Source organism: Leucopleurus acutus, assembly GCF_964270905.1.
Source record: "Leucopleurus acutus genome assembly, chromosome: 1".
Lineage (NCBI taxonomy): Eukaryota > Metazoa > Chordata > Mammalia > Artiodactyla > Delphinidae > Leucopleurus > Leucopleurus acutus.
Window position 1 is genome coordinate 192,656,939 of NC_139142.1, and position 18,448 is coordinate 192,675,386.

General features: G+C 41.2%; 1 protein-coding gene across 7 annotated transcripts in view; it reads right to left on the reverse strand.

Moving 5' to 3' along the window:
• Nucleotides 1-4,427: 4,427 nt before the first annotated feature.
• Nucleotides 4,428-18,448, reverse strand: part of ARHGAP21 (Rho GTPase activating protein 21) — a 126,973-nt gene continuing 112,952 nt past the window's right edge. For 4 of the 7 annotated variants that reach the window (XM_082847249.1, XM_082847248.1, XM_082847253.1 and 1 more), the window contains 12 exons: nt 17,908-17,972; nt 17,692-17,831; nt 16,649-16,791; nt 15,704-15,859; nt 15,529-15,607; nt 14,413-14,486; nt 14,246-14,335; nt 12,464-12,589; nt 12,228-12,269; nt 11,802-11,907; nt 9,856-9,887; nt 4,428-6,247 (listed from right to left, as the gene is read on the reverse strand). In XM_082847249.1, coding sequence (XP_082703375.1) covers nt 4,586-6,247; nt 9,856-9,887; nt 11,802-11,907; nt 12,228-12,269; nt 12,464-12,589; nt 14,246-14,335; nt 14,413-14,486; nt 15,529-15,607; nt 15,704-15,859; nt 16,649-16,791; nt 17,692-17,831; nt 17,908-17,972 — 2,715 coding nt within the window. In that variant the 3' untranslated portion in view covers nt 4,428-4,585. The remainder of the gene's footprint in view (nt 6,248-9,855; nt 9,888-11,801; nt 11,908-12,227; nt 12,270-12,463; nt 12,590-14,245; nt 14,336-14,412; nt 14,487-15,528; nt 15,608-15,703; nt 15,860-16,648; nt 16,792-17,691; nt 17,832-17,907; nt 17,973-18,448) is intronic. The other 3 variants (XM_082847250.1, XM_082847254.1, XM_082847252.1) reach the window with 1 other exon arrangement.

Below are 18,448 nucleotides of genomic sequence, written 5' to 3' on the forward strand. Positions count from 1 at the left end.
AATATTTAAACAAATCAAAGCTTTTTTCTTGAGGGAGTTTTGTTTCTCAGAACTTGGCTTTCCTACGGGAAACTGAGATTGCTTATAGAAATGGCCCAGAGTTAGTAACTAAAAGCAAGTTTAAGTTATATATGTAAGAGATATTAAAAGTGCTTAAACCATCGAAAGTCGTGTTCTGATGTCCTCTATTTCTTCCGGATACACCTCCCGAAGTAAATTCTCTCATTTTAGAAAAACCTCTGATCAGTCTAAAATCCTCAAGTGACTAGTAGGTTTTATTCAGATACATAATACTAACCCTATGTTTTTATTTTTGTGTTCTTAGCATATTATAAAGAGAGAGAAATCTCTAAGTTCTAAAATTCTGCCTTACTAAAACAAAAACTGGAACCACTGGAGTCAATTTAATGAATCCTAATGCCACTGCTAGGTATGGGACCGCACGTGGTACATCTGACCTGGGTGGAAAACCATTTGGCATTCTTAGCTGCAAAATCTTGGTCCAGTGGCTGAAACTCTCTGCCTCTGTTTCCTCATCTGGAAGAGAGGGATATCATAGGAATATTATACTTCTGGAACATCTAGGACTAGGTTCAGCTACGCATGACAGAAAACCCCAAATAATAATGGCCTAAACCAGAGAGAAGTCTATCCCTCTGTCATGCCCAGGCCACCTAGCGGTGGGGTCCACAGCTGGTGTGGCAGGCAGTCCACGGGGTCAGATGTGTAGGCTCCCCCTCGAGGCTCTCTCCTGTTCCCGGTTACCTCATGGTTCAAAAGGGCTGCTGATGCTCCAGGATCCATTGGTGAAAAGAGGAAAGCAGGGAGAACCACATGCCCCTCCCTTTAAGGACACTTGCTGGAAGTTGCATAAACCACTCCTTTTAGCTGGTGGGCACATGGCCACACCTGGCTGGGAAAGAGGCTGAGAAGTGTGATCTTTACACTGGTGAAGAAGCAGGACTCTGCACCACATCTGTTGCACGGTCCATCTGTGCAGTCAGTGTTGTTGCCTAGAAAACACTTAGAACACTGGGTGCCTGGCAGTCGCTGCACCTTGTGTGAGCCGCTGTCATCACACATGCAGTGGTGGAGGCGCTGAGGAAACATCCCTGTCGAGGAATTCCCTTCTCTGCTGTCCTTTTCTGTTCTTTCTTACTCCTGATTTTAGACACTGGGATTGGGGCTGGTGAGAGGCCACAGTTGTACTTTCTTTCATCAAGGACAGCTTATCCACTCTAGGCATCAGGGTGGTAATTTAGGGCTTAAAGCAGAGACTGCAGTGCTCTGTGCAGTGGCCCCAGGCTGGTGGAGGCAGGGGTGGGGGGCCTGGGGGAGCCAGAAAGCTGTAAGGAGTGGCAGCTACCCAGTTTCTGTGGGAATGTGGGTCTAGAGGAACCAGAGCTGCCGGATCTTCCAGTTTTAAGAGAATCTGGATTCTTACGTGACATCTCTTTTTGTTCACTGTGAACACTTTTCTTATTATGGCCACAGGCAAGCAATCCATCCACTAAGACCGCATGAGATGAAAATAAGTAGGTAAGGGGCAGGCTGGAGGAAGCGATCAGGAGCCACAGCTGGAGGGCGCGCTTGTGAAAAGCGCATGTGGAGAGACATGGGGGGAGGTGGGCCCGAGGTCCTTGAGTCCGCGGCCCCTTCTTAGCAGGATGAGGAACCCAAGGAAGGAAGTTTGAATGCTTAAGCTATAATTTTATGATTTAAGAGCTTCGTTTGCATGATGTCTATTTCAAGGGGCTGGAGGAACGGGAAGATTACTGTTTCCTAATGTTTAAAATGGTATCAGGGCTTCCCTGGTGGCGCAGTGGTTAAGAATCCGCCTGCCAATGCAGGAGACATGCATTCCAGCCCTGGTCTGGGAAGATCCCACATGCCACGGAGCAACTAAGCCACAACTACTGAGCCTGCGCTTTAGACCCGTGAGCCACAAGAGAAGCCACTGCAGTGAGAAGCCCCCGCTCGCCACAACTAGAGAAAGCCTGTGCACAGCAACGAAGACCCAATGCAGCCAAAAATAATAAATAATCAAAATAGAATAAACTGTCCATTTTGTAGTTTTAAAATGGTATCTATCCTAGAAATATAATACAGTGGTCACTTAATAAAGAACAAAGTCATATTTCTGCTTTTGTGTTTGATTCATTAGGAAGCTAGAGACATTATTCTCTGAATCTTAAGGGCTCCTCTAAGAAAACTCTCCAGAGGTTCTTGTGTGACCCTATGAGCTACGAGGAATTTTACATTGACTTTCAAAGCCACAGAGGAGGTGGCATGAAGATGCTTGATTCTTCCTCTCACTTTCTCTTCAAAAAGCAACCTTCCGGTATTCTCAAAAATAGAAAAAGGGGAAATTATCATTTGGGTACATTGAACTATGTACACTGCGACCAAGGTATACTTTTTTGGCACAGAGATGATAATGATAAAATTATAAATCTCTTATTCTGACTTGTATAACACTATAAATATATGAGAAAACAGAATCACCATAGGCGAGGGTCAGTAGAAATATCAGATTAAAGAATTAGAGGTTAAAGATGAAAGAAACAGACCTGATAAAACTGAAGCTATGGCAAGCATCAGATCTAAAATGTAACAATAACAGCAAACACATATAACGGTAACTATGAGACTTCTCTGTGCCTTTTCTTCATTCCACGCGTGAGGAAAGGCACAGAGAAGTTACGTAGCTATCAAACTCATCCAATTTGTAAACGGCAGAGCCTAGATTTGAAGTCAGGCAGTCTGGTTCTAGAATTCATGCTAACATCAATGGGTTTAATATTTTATAGACATAAAAGAAAGCTTAAAATGTGATGCACACAAAAGGGATCTCAAAATTGACTACGCTGTTTTGAAACAACTAAACAGAACGTTTACAAATGAGACATGTGAAATTTATTTAAAACTGGACAGATTTTTTAAATTTAACAATCTTTAAGTACCCATTACTTCTAAGAGTATCTTTGATATACATTTTGCAAGTAATGTGTGGCAGGCACTATATTTGGAAGAGTATCTCATTTAAATCTAATAACCCTTATAGCAGATATTATTATCGTCATCGTTTATACAAAGGGAATAAATTAAGAGACGTTAAATAATTTGTCCAAGTTTATGTATCTAGGAAGCATAGAGTTGGTTTGACTTCCAAATGCATGTTCCCTTCACTCATAATCTCCAGAAAAAGGTAAACAGCATATATGACTTCAGCTAGAAAAGTTAAATATTATCTGTGTATACGAGTGAAGTTAGGCCAATGGAAACATTTACAAGAGATCCCTGCCAGACACGGCCAAAAAGAGAGGGGTAATGTATAGAGTAGGTAAATTTTTTTTTTGGTGGTACGCGGGCCTCTCACTGTTGTGGCCTCTCCCGTTGCGGAGCACAGGCTCCGGACGCGCAGGCTCAGCGGCCATGGCTCACGGGCCCAGCCGCTCCGCGGCATGTGGGATCCTCCCGGACCGGGGCACGAACCCGCGTCCCCTGCATCGGCAGGCGGACTCTCAACCACTGCGCCACCAGGGAAACCCTAGAGTAGTTAAATTTTTAAAAGTCAGAACCAGGGACCTCCCTGGCCGTCCAGTGGTTAGGACTCTGCGCTTCCACAGCAGGGGGCACAGGTTCCATCCCCGGTCAGGGAACGAAGATCCTGCGTGCCGCACGGCAGCAAAAAATTAAATAAGTACATAAATAAATAAATGTCAGAACCAATTAAGCCAGTTATAAATGGATGGCATTTAAATATATATATTAGAATAAGTTTCAAGCCATGCAAAGTTCACCAAAACAATTTTTATTTCCAGTGTTTAATTGGGTATGCACACAGGCATGACACAGGTTTGGATCCATTAAGTCCTCATGCAGAATTATATTCTTCTCCATAAAGAAGCCAGTTCCAGCCAGGTCACTATCTACACACCTATGTTACAACATTTATATCAAATCTGGTATCTGAAGAAAAGATACACATATAATATGTTCATTTAAGTTACGTATTTTACAGAAAGATTAAAAATTCAAGTCACACAAAACTCAAAAACTGTATTAAAAGTTTGAATAGAAAACTCAGAGATCCACCTGGAATGACTAGAGAATGGAAGTTCTGTATCTACCTGTGTTAAAACTGGTAAATGTGATGAAATTTGTTACCAATAAAACGCATTTGTTTACTCAGTGTAAGTTATCTAATTTTAACAACATGGCACCCTAAAAACCAAATGTATTTTTATGATGAGGCACTTTTGTTAGTGATGAAACCAAAAGAACACATTGGCTGCATACTAATGCCAGCTATTTTCTTCAGTAATGTTGGGTGTATGCACTATGTGGTGAGTCGCAACAAATAACCTTGCTCATTTGTATACAACTATCCAATATATTTTTAAATATATATATATGTTCTTCTGGCTGTAGTAATGCACTGTAAAGCTATTTCACAGTGCAAAGTGATGAAACCAGCCCAAATGAAGGCTGCATAATAACAATTCTGGTACAAGAAAATATTTACAGAGTTATGGAACGTGTAACAGTAGCTTTTATTCGCTGGAGTGGACGTGCCCCCAGTTTAAAGACAGGGATGGAACTGTGCTTTGTTGCCTGGGGTTTCGGACAGTTGATGAGGTTGGGCCGTCGCTGCAGAACTGGCGTTTTGGCTCGTGTTCTGGAAGCTTTCTCCATTGATTTGGTCAGGTGGCTGTGGTGGTGTGGAAAGAGGGGGCCTGTTAGTTGAAGCCAAGGTGCTGGGAGAACTGTCTGCATCGGACTGAGAAGACAGGGCTGGGTCCGTGGTGGGTATTTCTAATGTGCTCAGGCTCTGGGGCTGGGGGTCCCCCGCGTCCCCTCTGCTCAGGTCAGCCGTACTGGTGCGTAGCCGCTCCCTGGCCAGCCAGTCTGAGATGGACAGGTCCTGGGCTGAGCATTTGGGCTTCAACCGTGTCACAGCTGAAAGTTCGGATTCTCTGTCCCCGCTCTGCTCCTGCGCTTTCCAGAAATTCAAAACGCTGATTTCAGTAGCATCCCTGTGCCCTCCCAGCGTGTGTCTGCGTTTGATGTTTTTCCTTTTGGCAGGATCGGCGTTGGTTTTTTGATTTCCTACTCCAAACATGTCATCTGCCGGTGCTTTGGGCCTCAGTTTTAACCGATCAGCTATTTTCGTTTTCCAGGTGGGTTCCTGTTTCTCGGATTCGCTTCTGGCTGGTGGTGTCAGTAAACTCCCCGTCGATTTTCCTTTTTTCATCACCTCGAACACTTTCGTGATGGAAGGGGCTTCTTTCTCATTCTTGGCATCTCCTAGAGCCGCGCTGTCTGACTTGAATCTGGCGGATTTTTTCCTGGACAGAGTGTCACACTCAATCAGCTTATGGGAACTGAAGAGCTGCCTCCGGCTCTCTAAACTCGGTGTTAAACTCCCCTCCGTACAGCTGACTTCACTGCCTTCGGAGTCCCGCCGGCTCGTCTTCGTGGCCTCGTGCAGTTTTCCACGGAGGAGCCTCTCGGAGGCCAGCGCGGCGGGGAAGACGGGGAAGTCGCTCTCGCTGTCCGTCTCCACTGGCCGCCCCTCGCTGACCAGCTCGCTCCTCTCGTCGTCGGCGTCGTCGCCTCTGCTCTCGGCCACCGACTGCACTTCGGGGCTCAGGCGGCTGGAGTCGAGGCCGGTCACGGAGGGGGCGAGCGACGTCGCCGAGCAGTCGGCGGTGATGGTGCCGACACTGACCAGAAACTCGCCGACTCTGGGTTCGGGGCTGGTGGATTTCTTGGTGGAAAACCTCGCCAGAGCGCCGGAATCGGGCCCCGTCTCGTCCGGGTGGGAGGCCTTCTGGGCCGCGAGGGCTCTGGGGCCCTCTTTCAGGATGGCCAGGCGACAGCTCGGGGTGGGCGACCTGCTCCGCTTGGCGCCCTGGGGGGCCGGGGGCTCTGCGCTCTCCCCCCGCAGGACTCGCTGATCAGTTCTGGCCGCGCTGCCGTCCTTCTTCGCGTGATTTTCTTTGCAAGCCACGGTCCTTTGTTTCCTGCCCGGTGTCTCGCTCTCTTTCTTGGACTCTTCTTTAATATCGTTGTGACCCTGCTCTGCGTTTTCTTTCTTAAAGAACACATTGTCCAGTTCGTCTTCCGAGCTGCTGGGCTGTGCTTTTTCTTTTGGTTTCTTCCTCTTGCGACTGGCGGCCGCGAAGATGGACGACACAAGCAGGTCCCTGCTATACTGATCTTTTCCGGATCCCCAAGAACCCTGGGGAGCAGAGACACGAGACTTTGAACACAAGAACGTTATTGAGTTCACTTTCTGAAAAGGTCCCCCCCACCCCTCACCAATATTTCTTTTGTTTTTTTTCTTTTTTTGTGTGATTTCCATTGCTTTGGTGATTATTTTTTATTTTATTTTTTAACTGAAATATAGTTGATTTACAATGTTGTGCCCATCTGTGCTGTACAGCAAAGTGACTCGGTTATACACATAGAGACATTCTTTTTTTTCACATTCTTTTTCCATGATGGTTTAGCACAGGAGATTGAATATAGTTCCCTGTGCTGTACAGCAGGACCTTGTTGCGTATCCATCCTCTATATAACATTGAATCGTTTGCATCTGCTCATCCCAAACTCCCACTCCTTCCCTCCCCCTCCCCCAAGTATTTCTTAACCACTAAAGCTAAGTAATAACAGGGTGTAGTTTTTACGCCCCCTTTTAACTTGTACCTAAGGCAACTTCTTATTTTTATTTAATCTGTCCCATTTCTTGCCTGGTGGTATTTATCTGCCATGTCACAGCTGACATACACCTGTCTTTCAGGGACACCTTCTGTGCTTGGGGCCCTCTCGCACTCCTATTCTTCTTGACTTCCCTCCATCTACAGACCGTCCCTGCTCCTGCTACCCTCAGAGGGTCCTCAGGTTCCTTCCTCTGGAACACGGGTCTCATAAAGAGTCAATATTCTGACTGAGTAGAATATAATATTCTGACATGGGTTAAAATTTTATGACTAACTTCAATCTTCCAATTACAGCTATCACATGATACAGATACTGTATCAGATAAGCTGATTAAGATAAGGGAGCTCCTGGGTTCTCATTAGTTCCGGCAGGCTCGATCTGCAGAGACTGGCCTTAGGTAAATCAAGTTGGCACTGTCTTCACTGATCTCAAGTAACAACCAAATCGTGAAGTTCAAAACACATAAGGTCAATTAAAGACCTGAAATCCTTACCATAGAAACACTGCAGTGCCCTGTATTGAGAAAGTGGCAGTGCGGCCAATTGGCTTTGTCAGCTACGCCTAATAGGTTTTTGATGATGACTGTTTAAGTGTTCATAATGTACCTACAGGCTAAGTAAATTCGGTCGGGGAGGGGGCGGTGTCAATAAACACTAGCTGGTGTAACACACACCATTTAAGTCAAGCAGGCAGGCAGGAAGTATGCAGAGTAACAGAAATTGAGTGATAGTTTCTCTGTTGTCATAAAAATCTTAGACAAGCTAGAACTACTATACTGAAGTCTTGAAAATTACAGTAAAAATTCAGGCTTTTGTATTAGAAAGGATTCACCAAAATGAAATCACAGATTGATGGAACTTTGTTTTTATAAGTTATAAAGGATTTTATAATTATACAGCACCTTTCTAAGGGTTATTCACATTTAACACATTCCGTTGAAGACCGTAGGGGATGATGGCTGTGACTGAGCTCTGAATTAGAAGACCTGGGGTTCCTTCCCTAGCTTGCTGTGTATGACACTGAGCAAGTGATTCACTTTTAAACACCTCAACTTCATTGTTGATTTAAGTGAGAAGAAATTCGATTATACTATCCTTAAGATTCCCAACGGTTCCCTTTAAAATTCGATGTTTCTGCGATCACTATGTGTTGGAGCAAATGACTATATTATTTTACAACTGAAAAAAATTGTTACAAAGGATTATATCATTTGGACATCCATTATATTATAGGTATAATACAAACACCACCATAATTTACTTAAGATGAAGAGACTGCTATAACCACAGGTTAAGAAATATGCATCTAGTAAGAGGAAAGAGGGAATTTCAAACAGGTATGAAATCTAAAACCTAAAAATCTAAATCTAAAATCTTATATTCTGGCAAAAAGAGGTGGGAAACTGTTCCACAGTAAAGAAGTCTAAGGAGACATGACAACATAACGCAAGGGGCGATCCTTGAGTGCATCCTATATACAGGAAAAGAAAAAACAACACACATTATTGGGACAACTGGCGAAATTTGTGTAAAAACTGTACATTAGAAATAATAATGCATTGTACTCATGTGAACTACCAGAATACAATAAGTATGCTGTCATTACATAGAAGAATCCCCTTGTTCTTCGGAGATGCACACTGAAGCATTTAGGGGCAAAGTGTTATCATGTCTATAAGTTAACTCTCAAAGGACTCAGAAAAAAAAAATTACATATATATCAAGATTTACCAACTGATAAATCTAGGGCAAAAGGTTTGGGTGCTATTTTACAATTTTTCAAAATGAAAAGTTGGGGTAAAAAGATGGTAAAAAATCACAATATAAGTGATAGCAAATGATAGATCATTCAATATTTTATGATATTTTCTGCAAGAAATTCAATTCTAATTTAGTCATATGTGATCCCATTATGTTTAGAAATGATATGTAATGATATGTATGTCTCATTTCCAAATAGAACATCTGAACAAATTTATTGACAATTCTACTTGCTACAGTCTCAGAGGAGAAAAGCTGGCACAAACTGAATTAATGAAGGATTTTCGAACTGAATGTCTTAAAAACTACTAAAAAGTGTACTCTGGTGGTGGTGTCAACAGAACACAAATTATGTAACAAAAATTGATTATAAAAACAAAATGAGGGACTTCCCCGGTAGGCGGTGGTTAAGAATCCACCTACCAATGCAGGGGAACACGGGTTCGAGCCCTGGTCCAGGAAGATCCCACATGCCGCAGTGCAACTAAGCCCGTGCGCCACAACTACTGAGCCTGCGCTCTAGAGCCCTCGAGTCACACTACTGAGGCCCGTGTGCCTAGAGGCCGTGCTCTGCAATGAGAAGCCACCACAATGAGAAGCCTGCGCACCGCAACGAAGAGTAGCCCCCGCTCGCAGCAACTAGAGAAAGCCCACAAGCAGCAACGAAGACCCAGTGCAGCCATAAATAAAATAAATAAATTTATTAAAAACAAAACAAACAAAAAAACCAAAATGAGTGATCTTGTTGAAAAGAAGGCAAGAATATATATTTTCATAAAAAATGTATAATAATAACAAAGTCTATATTACTACTGAAATGTTTACAGAATGAAATAAAATGTTTGGGATTTGCTTCCAAATAGTCCCGAGGGACTTCCCTGGCGGTCCAGTAGTTAAGACTCTGAGCTTCTACTGTAGGGGACACGGGTCCCATCCCTGGTAGGGGAACTAAGATCCCACCTGCTGCGAGGTCAAAAAAAAAAGACCAAAAAACCCAAAAGTCACGAAGAGGAGGAAAGCGGGCGGGCGCAGATGAGACAAACTTGGCCATGTGTTAATTGTTGAGCGTGGATAATAAGGGCTCATTATATTATTCTCTCTGCTTTTGCATATGTTAGAAAATTTTCACATTAAGAATGAGGGGGTAAATGCCTACTTCTTTGAATTATGCTAAGCTACACTGAGAGAAATCCAACACCCCACCTCACCATCCAGTATTCCTCTATCATAGTCTATTTTAAGCATTCATTTTTCCCTTTATAAGACTCTGCTGGTCTGTCATCAGACACAGACAGGGGTGCATCTGCATACCAAGCCACAAAGCAATTCCCCTCTGAAATATTCCAAACTGTACAAAACAATTTACCTTAGATTTTGTTGAGTCACTAGTAGCTGAATCTGTGAGAAGTTAAAGAAAACATGGTCAGTATTGGTCAGATTCTTTACTGCTTTCAACAAACAATGCAAAACTTATGGAAAAGACAGGCACAGAACAAAATGTGAAAGCAAAACTCAAAAACAAGAGAACACAGTGGATAGTCAGAGCTCACAAAGATGCAGGCTGCACCACAGAAAGCCACCGCCATGAAAGGATGCTGTGAATTGTAGGCAGAATCAGCTCAATGATAGGGATGGCAAAGGAGCCCTGTACTAAACGAAACAGAAACACTAGTGTTTATCAAATGTGCTAAGCGTTCAATCTAGCAATAAAGCAGCTTGAAGACCTTTGGAAGAACTGCACTATGTACCACATCCTGTATCTGAAACTGATACACAATGTAGAACGTTTAGGATTGTTGGCTGCCCTCGCTACAAATTGAGATGCTCAGACTCAGTGTATTTATGTTGATTTTTGTCAGACTGTCAATGTTAAATTTTAGAAGCATATACTGTGTGCGTAAGGATGCATTAGGATAACCCTGCTTCTAGGTCACTTTGACGTTACGTTAAATCATGCTTATCTCTGTGCTTTGGACCCCGGTTTCACATCTGTGCAGTCAGGGATCCTTTAGACTAGTTAAATTGCTACCAGTTTTCCAATTATTTATTAACAAATGCTATTATGGAAATGGAAAAATGGAGAGCATCATTTTACTGTCTGGCAAAAAACTCAGATTATACAAGTATAAAGAGGGTAGGAAGGGGCTAGCACTCTTCAGGACAACACCAATTTGGAAATTTTCTCTTTCAACTTCAGGGAAATGGATTTTCAGAATTAATGAGCTGAGCCCCATGCCACGCCCCTTTCAACACATGGCTCAATGCTTTATGACTTTAAGAACTGGTAGACCATACCATGCTATTTCTCCTCACGGTCTGCTTCAGAAATAACAAGAAACAGCAGAAAAACCTTTAAGAAAGTAGTAGTGATCTGTTTACAATAATCGTAAGAGAAAATGTACACCACAGATCAACTCGGTTTGCATTTACAGGAATCGGGGGTTTCTGCAGACAAGGCAGCTACAGTGTGGACAGCAGTCCTCCTTCTTCCTACAGTTCCAGCTGTCCATCAGGGACACCACGGAATCCACTAGCGACATGACCGTGTGATAGACTCCTCCCATCTCGCCTGTGCAACATCAGTATAGATTTGCCTGTGTCAGTAAGTGCTGGAAAGAAAACCCTTTAGGACTAAAACAAGAACTAGAGACAAAGGGAGAACATGGTGTAAAACATGCTAGGTTAGTGCAACAGTTTGGCAGGAGAAAATTTGCATCGAAAGAGCCTATTAGAACTGATACTTCACCGAACATGAGGGTGGCAACAGAAGACAGAAGAAAATGTCAAAGGAATTGACTTTTACGGTGACCTCTGTAGTGACAAGATAATATACTGCATTTATGGGAATGGTGCCCATGAGCATTTTACGTATTTAATTGGCTGCCTTTTCAACAGAACGTCCAGCTCAAGAGTAAGAACTACTCATACAGTCTAGACCATACTTTCTGCCATCACAGCAACCACATACTCAGTAGCGTGTATCTGTTTTACCTTGTGATGACTATTACATGGAAACTGTGAATTAAAAAAAAAAAGAACAAAACAGTGGTTTGCATGCTCATTTTCCCTCATATTTCCTTTCTGACAAGCATTACAACTCCATGCACTGCCAATGGCATTACAGTCACTGGAAGATAATTCAGATCAATCAGAAGAGGAAGATTACATTATTTTTGTTAGTGGAAAGGGAAAAAAAGAAGAGGAAAAGGAAAAAAAATCATAGTGAATTGTTACTTATGATTGATTTGCTCTTTCATGTTATAAGAATTTAGCTTTTAACCTAGAGATCAATACTGCCCAGGCAAGAGTTACCTGATACATCTCCAGGGGAGACGCCTGTCCTTCCAATGTTGGTGAGTAAATGATCTATGTTTGGCACTGGCTGGGAGTCTACTGTGTTTTCCTCCTGCACTGTTGTCTATGGTTAATAAACAAAGATCTCTTCATCATCTCTTCAAAGATACTTTCTTTAAAATTCAAACAACATTTAGTAAAAGACACATTACTGAGTGGAGGACATATGCTTAATTTTTTACATTATTTGCATATAATTAATTACCAAATAAGTATCATACTTGGATTTTCATTAGATCAGAAACTGAGGCGCTATAGACCTGCTTTCGGGGTGCAAAGCAGACAATAGCATACAAAGCAGGAAGGTGACACAGTTGTAGGATCAGGATCTTGTGTGTCCCAAATGAGAAGAACAGAGGACAAACGCTGACGGACAATACTTACAAGAGGTTCTTCAGCACCTTCTTCTGTGAAAAACCAGTCATGCTAAAATTTAAAATAAAAAAGGTGAAACAGAGAAATTAAATAACCCCCTACAGAGATCTATATTTTGGAGGATAGCACAGAAAAAAAGGTAATTCTCTTAGAAAAAAAAAAAAAAGTATAACCAAATTCTGCCCTACCAACTATCAGCTGCTCATGAAAAAGAATGTTCTCGATGAGCCGAAGCCTGGACTTACGTGCTGGATAAGCGTCTCTACGATCTTGTACTGGTCTGGCATGTGAGTGACCATGTGCGTCATGTTATCTTCGGAGGTCCTCACGAGAGTTGGACCAAACACTATGGCTAGGTTTCTGGGTTCCATCTGCAACAGAGGATGATATTAGAAAATATCACAACTTTTCTTAAGAAAGTAGGCTTAAATTCCCATCGCATGTTTGGCATTTTACTTCTGAAAGACTCTTTTGATGAAAAATAATTCAAAGAATGGTTGACTGATGTGTGTAAAAAAAAATAATGCTTCAGGGTTAGAGTTTCCATAAACTGATCTATATGTAAATTCTTTTTCTTGCTTTAATGACAACATACAATACTTAATTGGCATTTGTTTTTTCCAGGAAGTCTTTGATTGAAAACAATTGATCTGGTTCAAAACTAGTATTACGGGGAATTCCCTGGCAGTCCAGTGGTTAGGGCTCCACACTTCCACGGCAGGGGGTACAGGTTCCATCCCTGGTCAGGGAACTAAGATCCCACAAGCCATGCACCTCAGCCAAAAATAAGTATTAATAAAGCTGGATCAACTGACAAAAATATTAAAATCAAAGGGAATAAAACTTGCAAAAGAATAGGGAAAACCTCTCCCCTCAAAAACTAAACAAATGGAAAGAGATACATAAAAATTTCCAAATTTGCCTGAGTAGTACATTAAGATCATGAATATGTAAAAACTAATGTCTGAAAATATTCTTTTGATAAAAATTTTACTTCAACCAAGACTTCCAAAGCTTGTTGCTTATCCTTGTACCAATGAACACCTCAGTATTACATGCCTATATGTTTGTATGTTTCCTTCCATGATAGTCTGTACTCCTGTTTAAGTACCTGATTGTCAAAGGTGCGAACCTTTTGTTTTTCTTTGTTATATCTTATAAGTATCTGGTGTAATTTTTTGACCTTAGGATTTGATTAAAATATTAAATAACCAATCCCCAAAACATACTAGAGGGTAATAAACCATTGTGGAACTCAAAAAAAAAAAAAAAAAATCAAACTGGTCTTGGGATCCACACCAAAAATTTAGTTTCCATCCATCACCAGACAGTTGATCCCCCTTACCCTTTCACCCTCCCCTGCACCCCTCCCTGCCCCTTCCCCTCTGGTAACCACTACTCTGTTCTCTGTATCTATGTGTTGTTTTCGTTTGGTTTGTTCATTTATTTTGTGTGTGTGTTTTTCTTTTATTCCATGTGAGTAAAATCATACGATATTCATCCAAAAGATATTTCTTTAAACCAATAAGGAAAAGCTACACGTGAACAGACTACTAGATAATACGATGGAATAATAAATTTTGTTGTGTTTGATAAAGGTAATATGGTGGTATGAAAACAAAACCAAAACAATTTATCTGCTAAATCTAAATGAAACAAAACAAAAAAAGAAAATGTCTGTTGTTTTTCACTGTATACCATTTGATACATTTTTACTGTTGTTTGTGCAAATATTGCCCATTCAAAATATTAATATACAGTTGAAAAATAAAAGAAGTAAAATTTCTGACTTTTTCATTTTTCTTGCTGGATAAACATGAAAGAAAATGTCTTGAAAAAACAACAGTTCATATTTTGGGGATCTTTTGCTTTTAAGAGTGATCTTTAGAGGGACGTGATCACCAGTATGATGTATTTTAGAGCTTCTGTTTATAACCTATTTTTGACTATTTCGCATGAAGCAGTGAAGCACATCTTTTCAACTAAAGCCACTGAAAGTACATCTCTTCAATAAACAGTTTACACACCTTATTTTTTTCTGAATTTTCTGCCACTGTCTTCAAATGAGCCGAAAGAAACTTGAGTGTTTCATAATGATGTTCGGGCAAATCATGAATCTGAAACATATTATTTTCATGATGGATTTAAATGCTGAACTTTTGCTGTACCTCCAAAAATATAAAATAATACCTACTAGTCTTTTTAATGTTTTCAGACGATCTAGAGGATCTTCCTTACGATTGGCTTCAATAAAGTCGGCATATTTATCTGACAACAGTAAGAACAAAAAAAACCAAATTCATCTTAAATTGTTTAGGTGAGCTGTAATCTAGTTTCCCTTTAAGGTTCAATTTCAAACCACAATTAAAAAGAAAAAAATAGTAGGGAAGACCCCAAATAGCCTTTGAAATGTTGTCCTAAAACTACTATAGGGGCTTCCCTGGTGGCACAGTGGTTAAGAATCCACCTGCCAATGCAGGGGACACGGGTTCGAGCCCTGGTCCAGGAAGATCCCACAGGCCACGGAGCAACCAAGCCCATGGGCCACAACTACTGAGCCTGCGCTCTAGAGCCCATGAGCCACAACTACTAAGCCCGTGTGCCACAACTACTGAAGCCCGCGTGCCTAGAGCCCGTGCTCTGCAACAAGAGAAGCCACCGCAATGAGAAGCCCATGCACCGCAACGAAGAGTGGCCCCCGCTCGCTCCAACTAGAGAAAGCCTGCGCAGCAACGAAGACCCAACGCAGCCAAAAATAAATTTATAAAAAATAAAATAAAATAAAACTACTATAGTTTTTAATGATTCCTCTAGGCCTTATCAAACAAAGGAAATTCCCTAAAATGTGAGTTCTCTGAGGGCACAGCCTGTATTTACACAGTCTGTCCACTTTCTCTCCCCGCACTGCAACATCTACTACAAGGTCTTATCTAAGTCAAATAGTTGGCTTGGCTGAAAAAATGCTTTTCTACTAATTGTACCTTATTATGCCTGAAGGCTTTTCACTGAGAACAATAATAACATATTTTCAACTCAGCTGTAAACGTGAATGAACAGGATAATATATACTTTTATTGAACTTTAACAACGTTTTATACACTGTTTTTCACTGAAATGTATCAGGAGGAAAAAAAAATCCAAATGACAAAAAATAGGACATGATTGTGCTTTGTATACAAGTAAGAACTAAACAAAACCTCCTGTTTCTTTTGACAAAAATATTTTCCCCTGGTTCCATTTAATATGCTGTGGTTTCCCAACAATGTAATGTTCAACTGTTGCATCGGTGTCTTTGGTGGGGTTAACTCACCATTTGTGAAAAGTGGTTCAGGGAGTTTTCTGAAGAAGGATTTTAGTAAACTGCTTATCACATTCAAATCTCGCCATTTCTAGGTATGCAAAATAAAAATACCGTATTTTTGTAGTCAATACCACAAAGGAAAAAAACACAGACCAGTTATTCAAATAGAAATACACAAACTTACATCATCTTGTATATCAATATCAGCCATTCCCTTGTTGAGTTCCTCTTGCATACTTGAGATGGCTGCATTGTTCCCAGGAACTCTATAAATACCTGTATATTCAAGACCTCTTTCTTCAACTAATTTGCAACATATGTCAACTATTAATGGAATATACTGCAAAACAAGAAATAAACATTTTATTTAACACAGCATGAATGTTTATCTTCAGTTAGTACATACATATCGTAGCTACAAGGCCCTTTTCATCCAAAAGGAAACAGTATATAAATTGCTGTTATTTGATACAGAGAAAATAAAGAATAGAAACATTGGAGAACTGGGAAGAGACAAAACCAGCAAGAGATAGTTGAGTCAGTGGAAAGAGAATGAATAGGTCAAGACTGAAAAAGGAGGCCCCACAGGGAGATAACAGTCTAAAGAAGAAACAAGAGCAAGTAGGGAGAATGTGGCAACAGTTCAGTTGAATAAAAGAAGGGGGACAGGGGGAAAGACTAACATCCATCCACTCATGATATGAGTCCTAACGTGGGCATTGTAAACACACACACACACACACACACGCACACACACACACACACGCACATTTATTTATCACACTTTCTTAATCAGATTCTTGTTCCCATCCTTCTTTTAAAATGCTGAAAACAGAAACACACACGACTTGAAAATGACTTCTTACTGATAGTTTCAGATACATTCTTAGCCGTTGAATAATTATTCTATTTCAGAGTCAACACATTAGAAAAAAGCATTATAGATAAAATTACTCCATACACCCGTACAGGTCAGACATACTTAGAGAAACTAAGGTCTGTTAAGAAGAGGAAAATACTCAACAGATGGACAGATACCCCCTGTGACCTGCACGGCTGTGTACTCGGGTCCTGTTATGACGACGGCTGAATTAATGGCTTTAGGAAATCTGGCGGGCTCGTGTCTTACCCGATTAGTATGAGCTGGTGGGCAGTCATCCAGTCTGACCCCGAACGTTCCTGTAGCAGTAGGCTTTTTTTCAAATGTCTTTCTCATAATACTTGGAATGCCTTTTCTCCATGTGCCTTTGTCTTTTGGGGGACTAGTGTCATCTTTTGATGGTTATTCAAAAGAAAATGACATGAAAAGAAAATAGAAACAAGAGTGTTTAAATCATGACTTTAAAGATCCTTTATCAATATTTATATAAATCAGAGTCCTGTACTATAAATAACATATCCTTTATGTATCAAACATATTCTATTCTCTTCCTGATATAGCACTCCTTTCAACCCTCCATATAATTTAGTACAAATCAATTCTGCTTCTTCACCCTTTGACAATCTGTACCATGATTTTCTTTAAAACAGTCAAGACAATAGAATTAATGTGACATCTTTATAGTGAGATTTTAGCAAAAGGAAACATAATGGTTTTATTTCAGAACGAAAGCATCTGGATCCTCTGCATTTATCAAATTGGTAGTTTTTGACATAGATGTATGTGTTGTACTTTCCTTCACTTGATCTTTATTATAAGAACTGGTGTGTTGGGCTTCCCTGGTGGCGCAGTGGTTGAGAGTCCACCTGCCGATGCAGGGGACATGGGTTCGTGCCCCGGTCCGGGAAGATCCCACATGCCGTGGAGCAGCTGGGCCTGTGAGCCATGGCCGCTAAGCCTGCGCGTCCGGAGCCTGGGCTCCGCATTGGGAGAGGCCACAACAGTGAGAGGCCCGCGTACCGCAAAAAAAAAAAAGAACTGGTGTCTTGGACCCCAGCTTAAGGGAAAGGCCCCACCAGCCTGGACCAGGTCCCCAGTGATCTCTGGGTTAGCTCCCCCTGAGCTGAGGTCCGCAGAAAAGGCACAGAAAAACATGAAAACACCTTTAAAATCCCAATTTTATTTAAAAAAAAAAAAAAAAAAATTTTTTTTTTTTTTTACTTAAGTATAGTTGCTTTACTGCAAACCCAATTTTAAATCCTAAATGTATCTAGGAATGCGGATGTCAGTACCTTTACTGAGAAGCTTCCTTTCTGACTCCTCCTTGGGGGAGTGTGGACTCTGAGTCCGAGGCTCTGCTTTAGCACCAAGCAGGGTCTGCCGGATGCTGAGACTCTGGCGAGGGGTCTTAGGCAACTGCTCTGCTTTGCTGCTGAAAAAAAGGAACATTTCTGACCAAGTACGGATTTTACATCCCAGTTAACCTGCAGGCATGGTGGGATTCTCACCTCATCAGACTGTTGTATTCTTTTATTCTTCGACTAATCAGATCCCTGTTAGTAACTCCAGTGTCCTACAGAATAAATAGAAGGTAAAATTAGAAAGTCAATTCTAAACTCCCTAAATAAGGACCCTACTCTTTCTGGGGGGCAGGGGGGAGCTCTACACTGTACTACTTTGCTTATTCAATACAGACTCCATGGAGTTGTTTGAAAAGCTCTATTCAAATCATGACCTAACTTCACTAAGTGACAAACGTTCAAGGGCCTCTGCTACCGCCAAGAGTTTTCTGTTTATTTTCTGTACCCCAGCAACACCTGGACTAGTACCAGCAAGTAGCCAGTGTTCAAACTTACTGAACTGATCTGGCGTTTTTAATAAATGACTGGGAAGCAGTGAGCCAGTTTTTTCTCTCACTAATACCAGAAAGAATGATCAGCGTTTCAAAATAATACAGTTGGATAAAAGATGGAATACTGCCAAAATGTGTTAATGATTAATTGATAGGAACAGTGAGACTGAGGGTCAATTAGTATCAGAAGTGACAGT